The 19,592-nt window shown below is 37.8% G+C and overlaps 1 protein-coding gene across 1 annotated transcript in view; it reads right to left on the bottom strand.

The window, feature by feature from the left end:
- Window positions 1-19,031, bottom strand: part of LOC149302677 (uncharacterized) — a 47,846-nt gene extending 28,815 nt beyond the window's left edge. The window contains exons 1-5 of the mRNA XM_089482305.1: window positions 19,009-19,031; window positions 18,665-18,811; window positions 17,966-18,072; window positions 5,254-5,385; window positions 2,890-3,450 (exon numbers count right to left, since the gene is read on the bottom strand). Of these exons, the coding sequence (XP_089338431.1) occupies window positions 2,890-3,450; window positions 5,254-5,385; window positions 17,966-18,072; window positions 18,665-18,811; window positions 19,009-19,031 (970 nt within the window). The remainder of the gene's footprint in view (window positions 1-2,889; window positions 3,451-5,253; window positions 5,386-17,965; window positions 18,073-18,664; window positions 18,812-19,008) is intronic.
- Window positions 19,032-19,592: the final 561 nt, after the last annotated feature.

Genomic DNA, 19,592 nt, shown 5'->3' with positions numbered 1-19,592 from the left:
GCAGGGTCTATATACTATAGGGCACATTAGGCTGTTTTTTATTCTATCCATCCCAAACAGGGAGGGCTTCTTACAACAAACAAAAATTATTCAAGTCTAACAACTCCTATAAATCAATTTGAATTCCTACCTCCAGTGAAGAGGCCTAAAAACCTCGCAGTATGTAAGAACATCAGAATTTGCTCCACAGACTAAAGATATCATGGCAGATCATTGGGTTCCAAAGCTTAAAATATGAAATGTCCAAAAAAGGTTTGAATGCAATTTACTTAGAGATTTTCTGTATTATCAACTTGTATAGAAGTAAAAAAATAAAAAAAAACAAAGCAAATCGCATCCCGATTTGTAAATTATTACTATTAATTTCTAAAGCACAAATATATTAATGGTGCAGATTTCACTAATTAACTACTGATAGTTCTGAAAAGCTGGAACAGAAGGTCAGCTGGACCTCAATCAAAACAAAGTGATGATGTTATTCTTATTTCAAAAGTAGAAGTGCAATAAGGTGATGTGATCCAGCCTCACTGGATACATAACTTAACATAACCATACAGTTATATGTTCATTCAGAGTGAAACACCCTTGTTTAGGAAACTTTTTTAATTTTAATGAATTGGCATATGTGTTCCTTTAAAATTAAAATTCAGGAACACTAACTTGTGGATCAACTTGCTAAAAGTTTGCAAGTTTAAAAAAAAGAACTGTTAGAAACTCATTGAAGTTTGAGTTCAGGACAAAGCAGTAAAACTAAGGTATTCAGTAACTTGTTAATTTAAATCTATGAGTTGAAAGAAAAAATGGTTGGAAGCATACTCTAGTGTCCTAGTTAGCTATTTAAGCAAATAATGCATATTAGAGACATGTTAAAAAATGTTTTTAGTAGAAGCTGCAGCTCTAGGGCAGCAGTTCCCCACCTTCTCTGTGGTCCAGTGCTTCACACAACTGCAATACTCGCCAAGCCAGTGCTGGCATCATATCATATACCATGTCAGTAGATGTGTTCTGCCGAATACATCTTCTGCACAGCAACTAGCTGGGATGAGATGGGAAGAGGCAAATGCATATGGGGGAATTCTACAGAATCCCCCCATGCATTTGAAAGCAGGACACCATCAATTGGACCTCTCAGCTGTCATATGTATTAAAGTGCATGTGATGGCTGAAGTGTCCCTTTAAACTTACATAAATGATGTGTTCCTTAGAATTGTAGGGAGAAGGTCCCTGAAATAAATAGTATAGTTACACAAAGTCACTCCTAGATTGTGTAGGATCATTCACCCAACCTTTATTTATGTTCATCTTCAGATGTTTTCTAAAAAGGGCCTTGGGAGGCTGCTACCAATATTTTATACATAAATTAACTATACCTACCTAAAAATATAGTAAACCTTTACTACATTTGCGTAAAATAAAGAATGTCGCTTGTTTTTACCATAACAGGGTGCTTGCCAAAAAAAAGTTGAGATATTGAAAGGAAAAAATAGAGAAAGTCAAATAGTGCCAACAAGATCAGTTGAGTACATTGATGATTCTCTGTATCATGTAACATGTTCAAAAATAAACATTAAAAAATATACTTTAATTGAAAGGGGGGCAATCATGTTTTTTTTTTAAATTTTTCTTTTCTTTTGGAAAAGAATTGATGGAACTTAATCAAAATCATTGTCCAATTAAAGAAAGCTATTTTAGGGTAATTTTTCCTCTAAACCAAATTATAAATTAAGAAACATATGTCTACTTTACCTTGAATGGCCATGAACCTTAGTGTCGAATGTACCATGTTTATATCATATATTAGTGCCTTTATTTAATATGTATAGTAATTTGACAGTAATTTTGACTAACTTTCTGACGTGTCTGGTTTGTACATATGCACACGCCACTGTATAGTCTTGCGAACATAAAATAAACATATGATGTTATTAAATGTGACTGCTCCTATGTATTGCAGGCACTACCTCAGCCCCTTGACCTGTACCTTGGTTATTTCAGTGTGAAGTTTTCTGTCACAACTCAGTAATGCCTTACTAAATGTGGTACTGCGGTAAAGTACCGTATTTGCTCGATTATAAGACGACCCTGATTATAAGACGACCCCCAAAATCTGAATATCAATTAATGAAAAAAAGAAAAAGCCTGACTATAAAACGACCCTATAGGAAAAAAGTTTTACCAGTAAATGTTAATTCATGTAAACTATGTGAACAATTGTTTGTTAATAAAAGCTATGATTAAGAAAAATGTTGTTTTTATTTCCTTTTTTTCAACCTGCCCCCCCAGTTATGCACATCTGCCCCCAGGCTTGCCACTTTGCCCCAGAAATGCCTTATACCCTGTAAATGCCACTGTGCCCCATGATATGCTTTTTGACCCCCCTATGTGCCACTCTGCCTCCAGAATTGCCTTATACCCCAATATGCCACTCTGGCATTTAGGGGGTTAAAAGGCATATTATGGGGCAGAGTGGCATATAGGGAGGTATAAGGCATTTCAGGAGACATAATTTTTCTACTACCGGAGTTATTGAACTAAAACTCAATGAAGACAGCGGTGCATCTTCAGTACAACTTACGCACCGACCTCTTAGAACTTGTACTTGTGGGACGTTTTAATTGATCCCTCTAATTTACCAAATGTTTTTATAAGCCCCACATAATTATCACATCATGGGTCTGTGCCAAAAAGAATATAGCTGTAAAAGATAGAGGAGGATAAATCCAGCCTCTCTGAGCTTGAGGTCCAACTTTGAGGGTTCTCAACTAAAGCCACCTTCCCACCTGTGTGATGCCAGACACAAATATACCAGTAGGGGTAAAAAAGGAATGAAATAATAATAATGAAAGTTGGGAGAAATAATTTATAGCTGTAAAAGGTATAAGACCTTACCTTCACATATCTTCCGTTGCATTGTCTCTTTAATCCTGTCTATGGTTGTGTAGTCCTCTGCATAAAGAACATAATCAGTAGATGGAGAATTGGCAATTGCCACCAGTTCAGATTTAGTGATTTCAGAACCTACACCAACCGCAAACATGATGATATTCCTTGCCCTGGCATCTGCAGCGGGCTCAACTACATCATCCTGAGATTTGCCATCTGTGACCACAATAGCAATTCTGTTCTTGGCAAGAGTGGTCCTTTGTGAAGAGGGAAACACATTTTCTGTAGCAAACTTAATTGCACGACCAGTCTGAGTATTCCCACCTAAGTATTTCATGCTCTTCAAGGCCGTGATGAGTTGCTGGTTTGTACTGTGCTGTCCAAGAGGAAATTCCAGCCGAGGTGAATCACTGTATTGTACTACAGCTGCTTGAGTATATGCAGGTCCAATGTCAAAGCTACTTGTTATATTTATAAGCCAGTTTTTAGCAGTATCAAAGTCAGTGTATCCAACACTCCAGGATCCATCAACAATGAAAACTAAATCGTTTAAAGCGGTCCTGCAACCTGCCATAAAAAATAAAAATGCTGCTTTACTTACATTACCTGGAATAATTGTTTTATTGTAAATTTGCAGTTTTACAATAGTTACATTGACAAGTGCATTAAATTAGTTACATTAAAAGTTTATTTTGTAAAAACACAGCCATGATTCTTAACTGTGTATCCTATCCTCTGTTTCTTGAACCACCCCATTGTATCAAGCCAAACCATGTCTACCTTAAGGCCATTCCATGCATCAATAAACCTTACAGAATATGAACCATGAATACATTATTGTTTTATCCTTTAATGTTAGGACATGTTTCTTCTAAAAACTCCATCCTGTAGATTTTGCACCTTTTCTGTAAACTATTTTTAACATAACTTCCAGGTGTATTATTGGTAAATGTATCTTACTGTAGTTAATATCTATGCAATATTATGTTCCCTGCATATTAAAGAGGCTTACATTTTTTTTATGAAACTATAACCCTTACAATGTAATTTTAGAAGAAAAAGTGAAATTTATTAAATGTATCTGTTCCTTGTGACAAGTCCCATCTTGCTATTAGAATAGTATGACAAATGATATTGCCCACCAGCCTGCTAGCAAAAGATAATATATATCAGTAATTGTCTAATTTATAGGCTTTTTGAGCCGAAAGGCTTTTCTTTATGCTGACACTTCAAAATTATCAATAGAGTCTAATTTTTTACAGAAGTAGAAACTATTTTAAATGAAATATTTTTTCCTTATTATAGATAAAATATAGTACATTTATAATGTGAATCTGATCACCATAGCCTTATAGCCGTCATCATTTACCAACACATTTGCAAACCTCAATTACACAAAGTGAAAAATCATGAAGAAATTTCACTGTGCCTATGATTTGGCCCCTAGTTTAACACCTATAAATCCTGCTTGGATTTCCGGAATCACACAGTTACTTCCAGTAAAAGGTGAAAATTTGAACTACTTTTTCCGGTATTATACTTTTATTTTTTATTTATTTTATTATACTTAGCTTTTTTGGTGGGGTTTGAATCCAAAAAACTAAGAGATGTTTAACAAAAATGATGCCAAAGTAACACCCCTTGGCATTAAGGTTTTAATGTCAGTATATAAATCTCAGAAACTGCATTGCAAATAGAAATGTATTTCAAAACGCCATGCTCTGTATACTGGACTAGTTTTAATTTGGTTGCAAGCTGTTATTATTGCACAGTATATATATGTGTATATACAGTATAAATAGAACGATCAGCAATAACATTATGACCACCTGCCTAATATTGCATAGGTCCCTTTTGCCACCAAAACTGCCCTGGCCCATCAAGGCATGGACTTCACTAGAACAATGTGGTATCTGGCACCAAGACGTTAGCAGCAGATCCTTTAAATTCTGTACATTGCGAGGTGGGGCCTCCAGGGCCCTCTTGTTGGACATCTATCATGCCCAGGCAGCCAGTTCCATAAGTTTATGTAATATTTTTTTTTTCACATTTCGGGCCCCAAAATTAAGATGCGTCTTATACATGGGAATGTCTTATACTTGGAGAAATGCGGTACATTGTCAGGGTGTTATACACTGTGGGCTTCATTTCCATGCCATTGTGTCTGTTTCTTTATCCTAATATAATTTAATGGCCATATTAACATTGCAGCAGTTATGTTTTAAGGCCCAGTTCTTCTAACAAGAATAATTTGCCAGGACACCTTGCTCGCTCAAACCCTGTTAAGTCCCACTAAAATTCAAGACGCATATCTACAAACATACAAAATACTCAATCGCAGCAGGAGAATGAATAAGGGAAAAAAATTACCTGCTAGAGATTCTTCATCATCATCATCTTCACTTAGTTCTTGTCCAGACAATGTCTGTGTTAACATTGTTATTGTAAGTATTCGCAATGCCCATGAAGATTTCATTTTGATCTGACACATTGTTATGTGATCTAAGAATAAAATATGAAAGTGAAAGTAAATTATCAATCTTCCATTATAGCATATAGATCTGTAACACTACTGGGTGGTGAATTTAGGCCCCGGTGCTATGATGCCTTAAAAACCCACATTTAGCATGCAGACTTTGCAAAAATGTTCAGTTACGGACGGTGAAATTCAGCATCATATTATCCATTAGGCACACTTTTCGAGAGCCCCATAAAGCTTTGAGGGACCACTGAGCTCTAATGGGTAATCTGTCTGAGATCACTGTCCAAAGTTCAGTAGGTGCACAGTGCAGGCCGTTGAAGCAGAAAGGCAGATGCTCAGCAGGGTCAGATAATGTTTATTCCATGGAACAGGATAGGTCTTATTTTGAAGAGCAACGCACTTCATTTATCTAAGAGGAGTTAGCTTTAAATAAAAGTGTTAGTAAGTAAAAATTGTATGTTAAGTGACCTTGCCACCACACTGCATGAAGGAGAGATCACTGCAGGTTGGGGCGTAGGTCAGAGCAGTCTGGTGGCAAAAGGTACAACTCGGCTTGGGGGGCAGCTAGAGGGTGTTTGCCCAGTGCCTAATTATAATGAAATATTGCCCTGTCTGCAACTCAGCCTATTCATAAGCAAACTTCAACCCAATAATACGTGAAAGATTTCTCTGGTACAATGATTCATGATTTTTATGTGAATGTCTATGTGCCTAAAGGGATGCATTTGATTAAAGTGAAATAAAACCATGAATTAAGGTTTCTTTCCCTGTAGGCTTATAATCAATCTTATATCTTGGCCTCATTCTATAGACTTGATTTTCAGGCAGAGAAAAATCAAAATAGGAAATAGCAAGTGACATCTCTATACTGGATTGAGTTGTGTTGTAGGCTGAAAATGTTGTCTAGGTTTAGGCTTTGTCCCAAATAGGTCAATGTTCCAAAGGGGGAGCCGACCATTTATCAGTTCTACCCATCGTGTAATTCTTTAACCTTCTAGTTAATGGTCAGAGAGAAACTGAGGTTTCTTTTTTGTGTCATACTGAGTCTTATTGTATATCCTTCTCTATAACGTAATGTAGCATAAAAAGAGCCAAGTACATATTTGGGCACCGATTTAATTAAATATATATTCTAACATATAATAAAAACGAATTAGTACCTCAACATAATCTGTTATTATTGTTTTATTATTATTATTATTATTATTATCTTTTATTTATATAGCGCCAACAGTTTACGCAGCGCTTAATACAATACATATATTCAAAGGGTACGACAAGACGAGAATTGACCGACTAATAAAAACCGATACATTAGGTGGAGAGAGCCCTGCTCGCAAGCTTACAATCTTATAGTCTCCTTTCATTTTCAAGAAATTTCTAAAACTTCTTATAAGAGAAGGAAGACAGAGGTCAGGTATTCTAAAAAGAAAGGCCCTTTAATTTAAAGGTTCTGTTCCACTTAGAGAAAGCATGTTAAGGAGGTGCCATTATATTCTTTCCCCTGAAGGTTTAAACGCAATAAACAACACAGAAATTTCTAAGAAGTTTTTTCAGCTTCTAAGGCAACAACCTATCAGTGCTTGTGTTTGTATCGCAAGGCAAATATGCATTCCTGGCAAAACATAACAAACAAACTAAGCAACAATTTACACAAATAAATAAATATTTCTGGGAAGGTTTAGGTGTTCAGGAATACTAGGAACAGTGTTTTTAGTGCCGCATTATCTTACAAAAGTTTTTATTTTTAAATGAAAAAATTTCTGTGAAGGTTCGGGCATTCGGCAATACTAGGAATGGTGTTTCCAGTGCAGCATTATGTTGCAAAAGCTTTTAATTCTGCAGTCAGAGGAGCAACACCAATATGGTGTGTTCTACATCATTTTATAATTGAAACTTTTAAGAAAGGTGTGGAACATGGGGACAAAACATCACACCACACAGTAAAAAAATCACCACAGTGGCTTAGGATTTATTAATTACATTGTATCTGTAATTGTCTGCCTTGCTGAGGTTGTTTTATCTTCATTACTAAGTTAACCTGCTCTGTCCTTGCTTCTTCACCTGCACAGTAACATTAAATTTGCCACTCTGCAATATTCCTAGTAGTAAAGTATATTATAACAATTTATACAACTGTATGTAGAGATGGCTTATGTTTATTTCAATGTTAATTAAATATTGTATATATATATATATATATATATATATATATATATAAAGTCCAAATTGCACACCAATCACCACTTTTTTAGCCCAGTGCCAAGTAGCTGCAACAGCAAATCATATAACATCCAAAAATAGGTACCGGCACTCGAGGGACTTCTTTAAATAATATGTCCTGATGAAAGTCTAATAAACAGACTGAAACGTTGATTAGAAAACTGCAGTTTCTCGAGTGATTATTTAAAGAAGTCCCTGGAGTGCCGGTAACTATTTTTGGATGTTATATATATATATATATATATATATATATATATATATATATATATATATAATGTATTTTAATATGTTAATGTCCGTTATAAACTCCAAACCTTGATGTAGCTTAAAATTTTCTTTTTTCTGGTTCTTCTGATGACTACAAGCTTGCATTAAAACATTTTATGAGTGCCAAGCTTAACTTTAACATTGATTATTCCGTAGGGATACCTGTAGGGATGACCAATATCCTTCATGATTTTCAAAAATTATATTTTATCGTTATGATTATAATAATTATTTTATTCGTAACACCAACACATCAAAGCGCAATGTATTATAATCAAACAAATATTATCTGAAAATAATGGTACTTGCAGATTTGTGTTGACTGGAGAAAGGGTTATATGAGGAGAGTACTAAACAAATAGAATATTTTTAAAACACGAAAGTAAATGTAAATAGTTCCACTTACCCTGTCTAGTAGCTGTGTGGCATGGAGTATACCGACATCCAGTGAGTAGAATGATTAATTATTCTCTGGTCAGGTAGTGGTGGACAGGTGCTGCTGGCTAGTTGAAGAGGGGTCCTACGGCTTCACAAAACTAAAATCAGTCCATGCCAGAACTTATTCCTATAATATGTACACAGACTGCCTAAGTCTGATGTCACCACCTTGAGTTGTAGTGAAACCCTGCCCACTGAAAACTTAATTATAGGGGTAGCTAAAACAATAAAGCAAGAGTGTGGAATAAGGACGGATGTTTTAGAATGATCAGCAAAAGTCGAGACAATTCAAAATATAGAATTCTACATATTATAACTAGACAATGCGGTTTGTACGAAAGCAACATTGAAAATCTATGTTTCATGTAAAGTTTGTCTATACAGATAATGTAAGCACGGTAGTTTTACAGCGATATGGCCATCTAAATTTCATCTTCAACTTTTCTTAGAAAATCATACAAAATACAGAGATACCGTTTCTAAAGATTTAAATGCCTGCAGGCATTGTATGTCATCACTGTGTTTTCTTTTGAAATACTTGATCTAGGTAATGCAATGTAAGAACCTGCTTAGTTAGCAAGGCTGGAGATTGATTTAATTTGTCAGCTGGGGAGTGTGTCCTTTGGTATTAATATATTCGAGTTATTATATTCTGTTATATATAACTATTAATTTTATCCATCGTATGCTTAAACCATCAAGTTTGACTTTCACTTGTAGATGGTAGGGGAGAGATACAAGTGGGCATATTTGCCACATGTGAAAAAATAGAGAACCAGTATGAGGAGCTAGAATGTTAATTATGAGGACTTGAACTAGGAGAGAGTCAATGGTAAACTCAACCTCTTCATCTAGCCAGTTGTATCTGTGAAGTTGGACTTTGCAAACTGGTTCCATTCTGGAGCTCTGGCATGGCCTGTTCCTTGTTTTCTCAGTAAGGAAAGTAAGTATGTACAAATGACTATTCTATGTACAAATTTCTTATACGAATTCATATAAACATAGGTATTCTATGGATCGAGGAAGAAAATTGTTTCCAGTCTTAGAAGGAACTCTTCATCTTTATCAAGTGCTTTTTTCTGTTGGAGGATGTCATACGTTACTAAACTACTAGGATGCTACAAGGAAACTGTCATGCAGGGGGTAGTATACTTTGAATCTAAAATCAAATTATTGCATGGTCCTGACTTTCTCTGGGTTCTACGGGTTTAAAAAAGCATTATTGCTCAATAATATAGTACAGAATGAAATAATGTGTCATTTCCTTATGAAAGTCAACACAGAAATAGTGAGTAAATAAATGGGGTGTGTATTCAATGTCATAGGGAGAGGTTACCTCCATAAAGATGGACTGTTTCTATTTTTCAATTCACAGAAAACAAATATACCATTCCACGTTGATTTACATTTTCCTTATATTTACTAAAGGAATTGGCAGGATCCATTTGAAGACAGGGAATAGTACCGCAGGAAATAATAATAATATTTTATTAGTGGTATTACAAAAGGTCGTAATTGTAAGGTTTGTATTTTTGTAGATGATACAAAGATCTTCCACAGGGTAGACATCTAAAGTGGAATAAGCCAAATAGTAAAAATCCCAAGGCAGAACATAATATTGGCAGCATTGTTCTGGAAATTAATTTAAGAGTAATGAGTTACTTTAAAGGTAAGCAATGCAATAAAGCATTAGAAAAAGGGAGAGGTGGTTGTCCACTTTACAGATTTAATCTCAAGAAGGATATTGACATAATTTAGAGAGTGCAGAGGCATGCTACTAAAATGATAAATTGTTAGAAAAATGCTTATGTTATTGTAAATATTATTGCTGACAAAGACATAAGAAAGCAGGGAATGTCTAGTCTATGATATATGCACGAGTTTGTGCCAACACGTCTACTCTATGTTGTTCTATATATATGTGCAAAGGGTCAAGTCTAGGCCATTCTTAATTATGCAGCTCTCTGTGATCAAGTGCTGGGATTGCAAGTGAACAACTTCGCTGCAAGAGTGATTTTCCTACCTCTACTGTCTAAGAACGGTATCTTATAAATACCAAGGGCTCTTTAATTTACTCTGTCTAGAAGCGGTATCTTATAAATACCAAGAACTCTCTGTTTAACCCTGTCCAGACGTGGTATCTTATAAATACCAAAAGATTTTCCTTGTTTTCTGCTTTGCGGTGAGATTATATCATGGGGAAATCCCACAATAAGGGAAAGAAACAAAAGGATAAAAATGTTCCCTGGTGGAAGAAAAAACTCCTAAAGGGAGATAAGCAGTTTATGTATAAACTCAATCCAGAAAATGTTCAGGTATAAATTCACATTGTTCAGGTATAGTGCACTTAAAAATAGAGGGCGGATCCCTCAGGTTTCGGATGGTTGGACCATACTGGTCTAGACTCAGAGTGGTTGGCCGACTCGATGATCGTGTGGATTTAAAAGAAACTACGTAGTAACTAAATTATAACATTCCAAATTCCATACCATGTTTCCAGCTGCTTCCAGAATCTGTTAAATATATGTCTTGTCTGTTATCTGTGATTGATCATAAATTATATGTAAAGTCGACATTAGAAAAGCCTTTTATCTCTTTTATTCTAATGCTTTTATTCTGATTCTTCTTTCAGAATTAATTTAAATAAGGGTTAATATTTTAAATGCTAGAATTTATAATTAGCACATTTTGTTTTTAAGGTAATAAGATATCCTGTATATCTGTCTGTGGTTTTTATGATATATCTTCTATGTTTAAAGCAACAATATGAGTAACGCACCTCCTTAAGGAGTGGTCAAGGTCAGATACATCCGTTAACCATGTAGGTGCATAGAACATGAACAGAGAAAAATATTAAAAAAGCTACTGAACATGTAAAGAGTCCAAAAGAGGATCCTCGACAGTTCGAGGCAAATATACGGGGGCTCTATAACAGTTATCAATTAAATGGTAATGGTGAAGAAATAGAGAGAGCGCGTCGAAGAGTTTTGAAATCAGATTAAAGTTTAGTAGAACTGAACTGGAATAGGTCCGATAATCTAAATCTAAGACGCCCACTCCCATGGGACAGTGTTGATTAAAATAATAGATTTAAAATGTCTTTATAACTGCTTGTACGACCAGATGGGCTCGTAGAACAAATTGGACGGAGATAAATAGATGTACGCAGAAGGATGGGGAGGATGTGGATCAATATTTTTATCGACTTAAAAAGGTCTTTGATATCTATAGTGGTTTAACCCCACCTCCCGATCCAGATCCAAATTCTGCTTATGAGCAGCAATTGAAAAATGCGTTTGTGTCTGGGACACGTAAAGAGATAAATGCGTATGTCAGTAAACACATGGTTAACCTCCATACTGCGCCGTTGAATGATGTGTTGGAATATGTAGGTATAACACCACATTTGTCTCTGTGTAAACAGCAAAAAAATCAGTGGAAGTCTGTGGGAGATATGTGTTGCAATGTGAGACTAGTCACTCGTGGAAAAGGGATAAAGGAGACATTGAATACAATGCTGAAGTAATCAAGGCAGGTAAATTATCTAATAATTTGTCAGCCCAGGCGGCTGAGTTAACGGCTCTCATAGAAGCCTGCAAATGGGCAGGAGACAAACGGGTAAATATCTATACCGACAGTCAATATGTGTTTTCTACTGTACATGTGTTTGCACAACAATGGAAAAATAGAGGTGTGATTACCTCCACAGGAAAACCAATAAATCATTGCGCCTATCATCCTCAGTCAGCAGGGTTGGTAGAAAGAAACAATGGAACAATAAATGAAAAAAGACCATGGCAGAAATTGGGAAGAATTGGGTTTCTTACCTACCTATGGTAAAATTGAGTATGCGTATTACACCCAACAAACAAGGTCTCACCCCATTTGAAGTAATGTATGGGAGACCCTATAGTTTGCCACAGATAAAGAAGCACAAGAGCCAATTCCTGAGAAATTGAGGGTTGGAGATTGGGTACTAATAAGGATAATCAAACAAAAGAATTGGTCATCACCAAGGTGGGAGGGACCGTACCAAGTACTACTAACCACCCTCACTGCATGTAAGATAGCTGAGAGGAGTTGTTGGATACATCAGTCGCCCTGTAAGAAGGTAACACCACTTGCTGTTAGTCACTCATTAAGTCTGGGTACAAAGGGGGGTCCAGACAATAGGTTGGACTCGTCTCAAGCCAGTGAAGAAATCCATTCCCCAAACTCTGAGTTGACGGCCAGGTAGGATGAAGGGGTGGTGCCTGCTTATAGTTTATTGGGTAGTGACTGATGCTTTTATAGAAATTCCTTTTTTTAATTAAAAACGCTAAGTGGAATGAGAACAAGAAGGTGACCAAATGGGAAGATACCAAAGCACAAAATCTGACTTTTTCATTAACAGGAGATAGTTCCATTGTCATTGATCTGTGTAAATTGATTCATTGTAAAAATATTGGGCAAGCAAGAAACTACGCTAAGGCCGATGTATATGTATGCTGGATGCTCGAAAAGCCCCCTGGAAAACGAAGTATAACATCATGCCTTGGTTGGGATTATGCTATGTGGACAACAGCTAGTCGAGATTGGGGATATGATATACCCGGGGCAAGAGCGAGCAAGATCAAAACAAGATTTTCTGTGAAAAGATTACGATCCGAATGTACAACCTTTGAAAACTGTAATAAATTGCTATTTACTTTAAAGGAACCTATGAAGACGGATGAGAGACTATATACCATAGGTGCGTGAGTTTCCAATAGAGACCCGCAGGGAACTTTCTTTTTATCTTTTCCAGAAAATAAGGTCCAAGCAGAAAAAGAGTTACAGATCCAGGAAGGAAAACTCTTTCTGAGGAGAATTCGACCATTATTTCAACCAACATAAATCATTTGCATGATAAAAATGATAAGGAAATACTATGGATCCCACTATGTATCAATTAGGAGAAAAGAAGTGAAAGGCAAGATGTGATAGAAACATTCAAATATTTAAAAGGGTTTTACTTTACCTAGAGGGTGGTAAATAAGTAGAAACCGCTTCTCAGCAGAAGTGGTAAAGGCTAAACCAGTGAGGGAATTTAAACATGCATGGCATAAGCGTTTGGCTATCCTGAAGACCAAAACTAGACTAGAAGAGCTGAATGGTTTATGTTTCCATGAATGCTTTCAAGTGCCGTCTGAGCTCCTTTTTGGTTATGTCCAAAACCTTAGTCAGAAACTACTGAGCTGTTTCATGAAGATGCATGTGAACAGGATATAAATGTACTGCACATGCAAGGTTACGCTTAAGTGATTGGCATTCTTCTAACACCTTTGCCACTGTTTATTCTGTTTCTTTGTGCCATTTCTCTGTTTTGTTTTCCATGACATACTTTACATACTTCAACTTCAACGTATTCAACATATTTATAAATGACCTGGCAGTAGGCGTTGAAAGTCATGTTTCTGTGTTTGCAGATGACACTAAACTAGGTAAAGTTATACAGGGCGAGCAGGATATTACAGTGCTGCAGAGGGATCTAGATAGACTGGGGGACTGGGCACACAAATGGCAGATGAAATTCAATGTAGATAAATGTAAAGTTATGCACTTCGGGGTAGTGAATGCACAAGCAACCTACACCCTAAACAGTAGTGAATTAGGGGTAACGACAAATGAGAAGGATTTGGGAATTGTTATAGACAACAAACTAGGCAACAATGTGCAATGTCAGTCTGCGGTTGCTAAGGCCAGTAAGGTATTGTCGTGTATAAAAAGGGGCATCAAGTCGCGGGATAAAGATATAATGTTGCCTCTGTATAAATCAATGGTAAGGCCGCACCTTGAATATGCTGTGCAATTTTGGGCACCTATTCTAAAGAAGGATATCATAGCACTAGAAAGGGTGCAGAGGCGGATACAAAATTAATAAAAGGAATGGATCACTATAGTTATGAAGAAAGGTTAACTAATTTAAATCTGTTTAGTTTAGAAAAACGTCGCCTCAGAGGGGATATGATAACATTATATAAATATATTCGGGGCCAATACAATCCATTGTGTGGAAATCTGTTCATAAACAGGACACGTGGTCATGCATTCATACTGGAAGAAAGGAGATTTAGACTAAAGCAGAGGAAAGGGTTTTGTACAGTAAGGGCAATAAGGATGTGGAATTCTCTGCCTGCAGAGGTAGTTTTATCGGAGTCTGTACAGACGTTTAAACTGCAACTGGATGGATACCTGGAAAAACATAATATTCAGGGATATAATCTTTAATTATGGAGAAAAAGCTTATTGATCCAAGGAGAAATCTGACTGCCATGTTGGGGTCAAGAAGGAATTTTTCCCCCTGGTTAGTGCAAAATTGAAAGAGCGAAACCGGGGGGGGGGGGGGTTACCTTCTTTTGGATCAACAGCAACAAATTAACAGATATAGGAAAGGCTGAACTTGATGGACGCATGTCTTTTTTCAGCCTATATAACTATGTAACTACTTTGAAATGTGCTTTTGTTTCAATGTATCATCTACAACACTAAACTATTACCTTTAAGGTTAAGAATACATAGGGGCAGGAAAATGTTTTACTAATCCTCATAATCTATGATAGTACGTCTGCATTTAATTGATGTTGGTTTTGTAAATGTTATGTTGATACCTCTTGTTGCATGTGATGCCTGAAGCCTAGAGGTAAGCAAACTGGTATAGGCTCATGCGATAATTGCTTCCAACACATAAAGTTCTTCCTGGAAGTGGAACACATCTTCCTTCCTCCAGAGGGTGAGTTGGTGTATATACTTGGCTGTGGACCATCTTGTTTCATGCTCTTCCATGGCCAGGTCGCCCACCTCTACTGAAGCCCCCTTTCTAAATGTCATTTGTTGTCAATTCCACTAAGAGTTTTTGTTTGTAAGTATGCTCAATTATTAATTACCAGCCTTCTGAGGACAAGCCCAGTTTATTGACCAAGTAACACAAAAGACTACAGCGTATTTAGCAGACAGCATGCTAGTGCACAATATCCTGTCTGATAATCCTGTGCAACATACTGGAAATAATGGCAATTCATAAAACCCACAACATGAGCTCAGAAATGTATAGTATAAACACTGTTTAAGTCCATATTACTCAAAACATCCTAGTGAAAAAATGAGGAATTAAAAAGAAACCACAGGTCCACAATCAACAGGAATTTCTATGGTGGTCATTAGGATAATAGAGGGGATGACCAAGTATTTTCTGAACAGCAAAACCAGAACCATTGACCAAACAATCGATTACATAAATTAATTTCCACTCAAGATATTTGGGATTAATGAAGATGACATATCTCTTAGTAAAAGGGGAAGCACACAAAGAACATATGATTTATCGCCTTTACATCAAACCAGTTAACCGGACATACTGTATACATGGGGACCTTTATAACATTATATTAATAGGTATTCCATTTGACACAAGCATGTCATAAGGAAAGGGGAATAATATGGATAGATCTCATCTGATGTATACACTTTTACCCACAAAACATTGTGTGGGTGGTTTGAAAATACTTACTATGCTGGGATTATTCTTTATACACAAATTCCATTGTATCCAAACAATTAATGGAAAATTAATTCACAGCAGTATTTCTATCATGAGCCATTTGTGAAACACAAATCAAGGTTTGTTCATCAGCCAATGCTTATTGCTAAATGATGTAAAAGTCTATACCTTCTTCATAAAGTAAAAGCCCTTTTCTTAGAAAGCAGAAAAAATAAACAACTCCCATGAAGTACTATATTCTGGAACATTTGCAGATGAATATCATTCAGAGCCAAGAAATGTTAATTTAACCTAAACTCTTTTCCAGGCGTTGCAAGGTTTTCCACAAGCCGTGGATACTGAAGTACTTCAGCTAAGTGGGAAGTAGAACAACAGAGACTTACTTAGAAACTACAGTTTTTGTTGCCTTTAAAGCAACAGGGAAGGTTACACTATGTCAAACCTGCCATTATCTTAGCTGAGGTGCAATGTAAAGTTCTGCAGACCCTGTAGTACATAGAGTTCTCTGGTTCTTAGCGAGACAATTGGACCTTTAGAAGCTGACAGTAATGTGTTCTGCTTTTAAAGGTGCATTGCTATTACATCTGTAGTTTATTCTGTGTGCAATTGGCACCTGGTCTTTATTTGTCTCATGATATCACCCAACGTACATCAGTACTTGTTTCATCCATGATACAAACATGGAGAGAGGCCCATGCCATAGCTTGCAGGGGAAACCCAATAGGTAGTGTACACCATCTGTATTACATAATTATCACATACCCCAAGTGTCCCCGTTTAGAAGGACAATCCCTTGAGAACCAATTCCTTCTACTCCTGATTAAAATAAGCTAAGTGTAATACTCTTTTCTAGGTCCTCAGAATAAATGCTCATTATTATGCACTGAGAGCCCCGAATTCTGTGACCAGGTAACTTTGTCATCGGAGTGAAGGAGAAATAGGGCTGGCAAAAAGACCTAGTAGCAGATAAAGAATGAGTGCAAGAAGGAATAGTCCGAAATAAAAAATAGGGTTTTTTTAACTTTAAAATAATAATATATACATGTGTATATATATATATATACACACACACCTACGGTCATATTTATTTGCTAGTCTATTCACACTACTCACACTGTATAAATATTTTTGGAAAGATTTTTCTTTCAAAACGTAGTGGAAACTTAGGGGTTGCTGTTTGGCACTTGTCACTCAGCATATAATGTATACCTATATTGCACTACTAAACAAATAAACACATGTTTAATTATATACTGTTATCCTAAAATTATAGCATTTTAAAGCAATCCAAATTTCCTATCTTCATTGCTTTTTACCAGAGAATTCCATTACATTACTAGCCAGTGATGCAGTAGGTAAAATGAATAAATATGTTTTTATAACTGGCTTTGACATAAAGCAAATATGTATACCATAAAACTTGCAGATGCTCTTCTTATCCATGGTCACCTCTATACCCTTGTGTTGTTCACCTAGTATTTAATTTAAACTTGATCGAACATTTTATATTATAAATTACTGATTTTTTTTTCCATGTAGAGGCTCTGATATGAAGAACTATCACCCACCTCCCATGGCCCTATCGTCCTTAAAATTAAAAAATCTCCTTTACTGTAATGTATTTCTGCATGGCTTCTGGTGAATTGTTCTCAGGAGCTTTTACTCCCAGATACATTCCATCATGCCTGTTCTTATGGCTACCAGAGAGCCTTGTTATCATTCTAGGTCTCTCATAATGCGTTCCGTGTCAGGAAGTGTTCATTCCTGCGTTGGGGTTCCTCCTCGTAAAACGTGAATAGATTCTTACACTAATATTTATTGAACAAACACTTAAATATCTATAATTTTGTTGCCACATTCATAGGAAAATGCATAGGTACGCAAACTTTTTCAACACATGATTGGGAATTATTCTAGTCTTGATGCCCGAATAATTGTAATTTTAATAAAGACAGGAGGCGAGTATTTTGCATATACTTCCTTTACTGACACCAACAGCAGCAAAGAAAGAGTTAAAGTACGAACGTCAACAACCAATAACAGTACAGCATGAGGCAGGTATATAAACCCTCAGCAACCCCCCTACTTCCTCTTCATAGACTGCGAACCAGGAACCAACAACAGTCCCGGCGAACCGCAACGAAGCATCCGACCGGAACAAGCATCGGAACAGGACAGCAAACTCAGTGGACTTCCAACAGGGAAAAACCGTGTCCCAAAGTGGTCAGCCAGACGAAGACCGCCAGAAATAGTATTCACGCTGAAAGAGAAAGAGATACATGACAGCAAACCACGGCAAAAAAAACCCGAAGGGTCACAGGATAACATAACATAAACGAGGGGGAACCCCACATCAAAGAAACAAAATATCGGACCAACCAATACTCACCCAAGTAGAAATCTAGACAAGGGAGAGGGCGGGAGGGAAAATACTCGCCTCCTGTCTTTATTAAAATTACAATTATTCGGGCATCAAGACTAGAATAATTCCCAATTTTAAGGCAAGACAGGAGGCTTCCTATTTTGCAGTTTTAACGCCAGACACCAGCGCAACCGCTGCCGAGGACACGGGCCGAAAATAAAAGGCCCGGAAGGTAGAGGCCCGCGACCAATCTGCCGCCCGCAAAATATCCCCCAAAGACCCCCCAGCACGGAGAGCCCCAGAGGCTGCCGCCCCCCTAACAGAATGGGCCCCGAAAGAGGGCTCAACCCCAGCCAAAGAGAGAAGCCAGCGAACCCATCTGGCCAGCGTAGGAGAAGAGACCGCCCGAAAAGGATTCACGTAAGAAATGAGCTGGGAGACTGAAGGAGGACGAACAGGAGCAAAGCGAGAAAGATAAGAGCGGACGCACCTGGCCACACAAAGCCGGGGATCATCCAAGAGATAAGGGTAAGACACAGAGGAGGATAAGGACTTAGTCCGCCGAAACACCCGGAAAAATACCCCCTCGGGGGAAAACGAAATGTGATGCGAATCAAACGCCTGAACATCCGACACCCTGCGAAACGACAAGAGACACAAAAGAGTAGTGAGCTTCGCCGACAACTGCCGCATAGAAAGGGAATCGTTGTCCGGCCAGTTCCGGAGAAACTCCAGAACTACCGCTACATCCCATAAAGACTCGTAGCGAGGAGCCGGAGGCCTGGAGAGACGAACACCCCGCAAAAGACGGCAAACAAGGGGAGCTCTACCTACCGGCTCACCGGAGAAGCCCACATGACCGAAAGAAATAGCAGAGCGAAAAACGTTGATCGTGCGATACGATTTCCCTGAGGCGAATAAGTCAGCCAAGAAATTCAAGACACAGTCTAGAGTGGCTGAATGGGGATCCACACGCCGTCCCAGGCACCAAGCAGCCCAGCTTCTCCAAGCCGACCCGTAAGACTTTCGGGTACCTGGAGCCCAAGAGTCGCGGAGCAGGGATTGAGCCGCCTCCGATAAACCCGAGCCTGCGCTGGGTCCCCCGAGATTGTCCAAGCCACCAGAAGCAGGCGACCTTCTAGAACCAGAGGGTGAAATTGCCCCTCCGGACCGACAAGGAGGGATGGGAGGGAGGGGAGAGCCAGGGGGTCGAGAACCGACATCTCCAGCAGAGCTGGAAACCACGGCTGCGAGTGCCAGAGAGGAGTCACCAGGACCAGAGAGGTCCCCGCCCGGCGAAGATGGAGAATGACTCGAGGGATGAGAGCAAAGGGAGGGAACGCGTAGGCCCCGGAGATCGGCCATCGCTGAGAGAACGCGTCCGTCGCCAAAGCCTCCGGGTCCGGAAGCCAGCTGAA

The sequence above is a fragment of the Sceloporus occidentalis genome, unplaced genomic scaffold, assembly GCF_023333645.1.
Source record: "Sceloporus occidentalis isolate IW3139 unplaced genomic scaffold, rSceOcc1.0.p SCAF_18, whole genome shotgun sequence".
Classification (NCBI taxonomy): Eukaryota; Metazoa; Chordata; class Lepidosauria; order Squamata; family Phrynosomatidae; genus Sceloporus; species Sceloporus occidentalis.
This window is presented reverse-complemented; position numbering and strand designations above follow the sequence as displayed.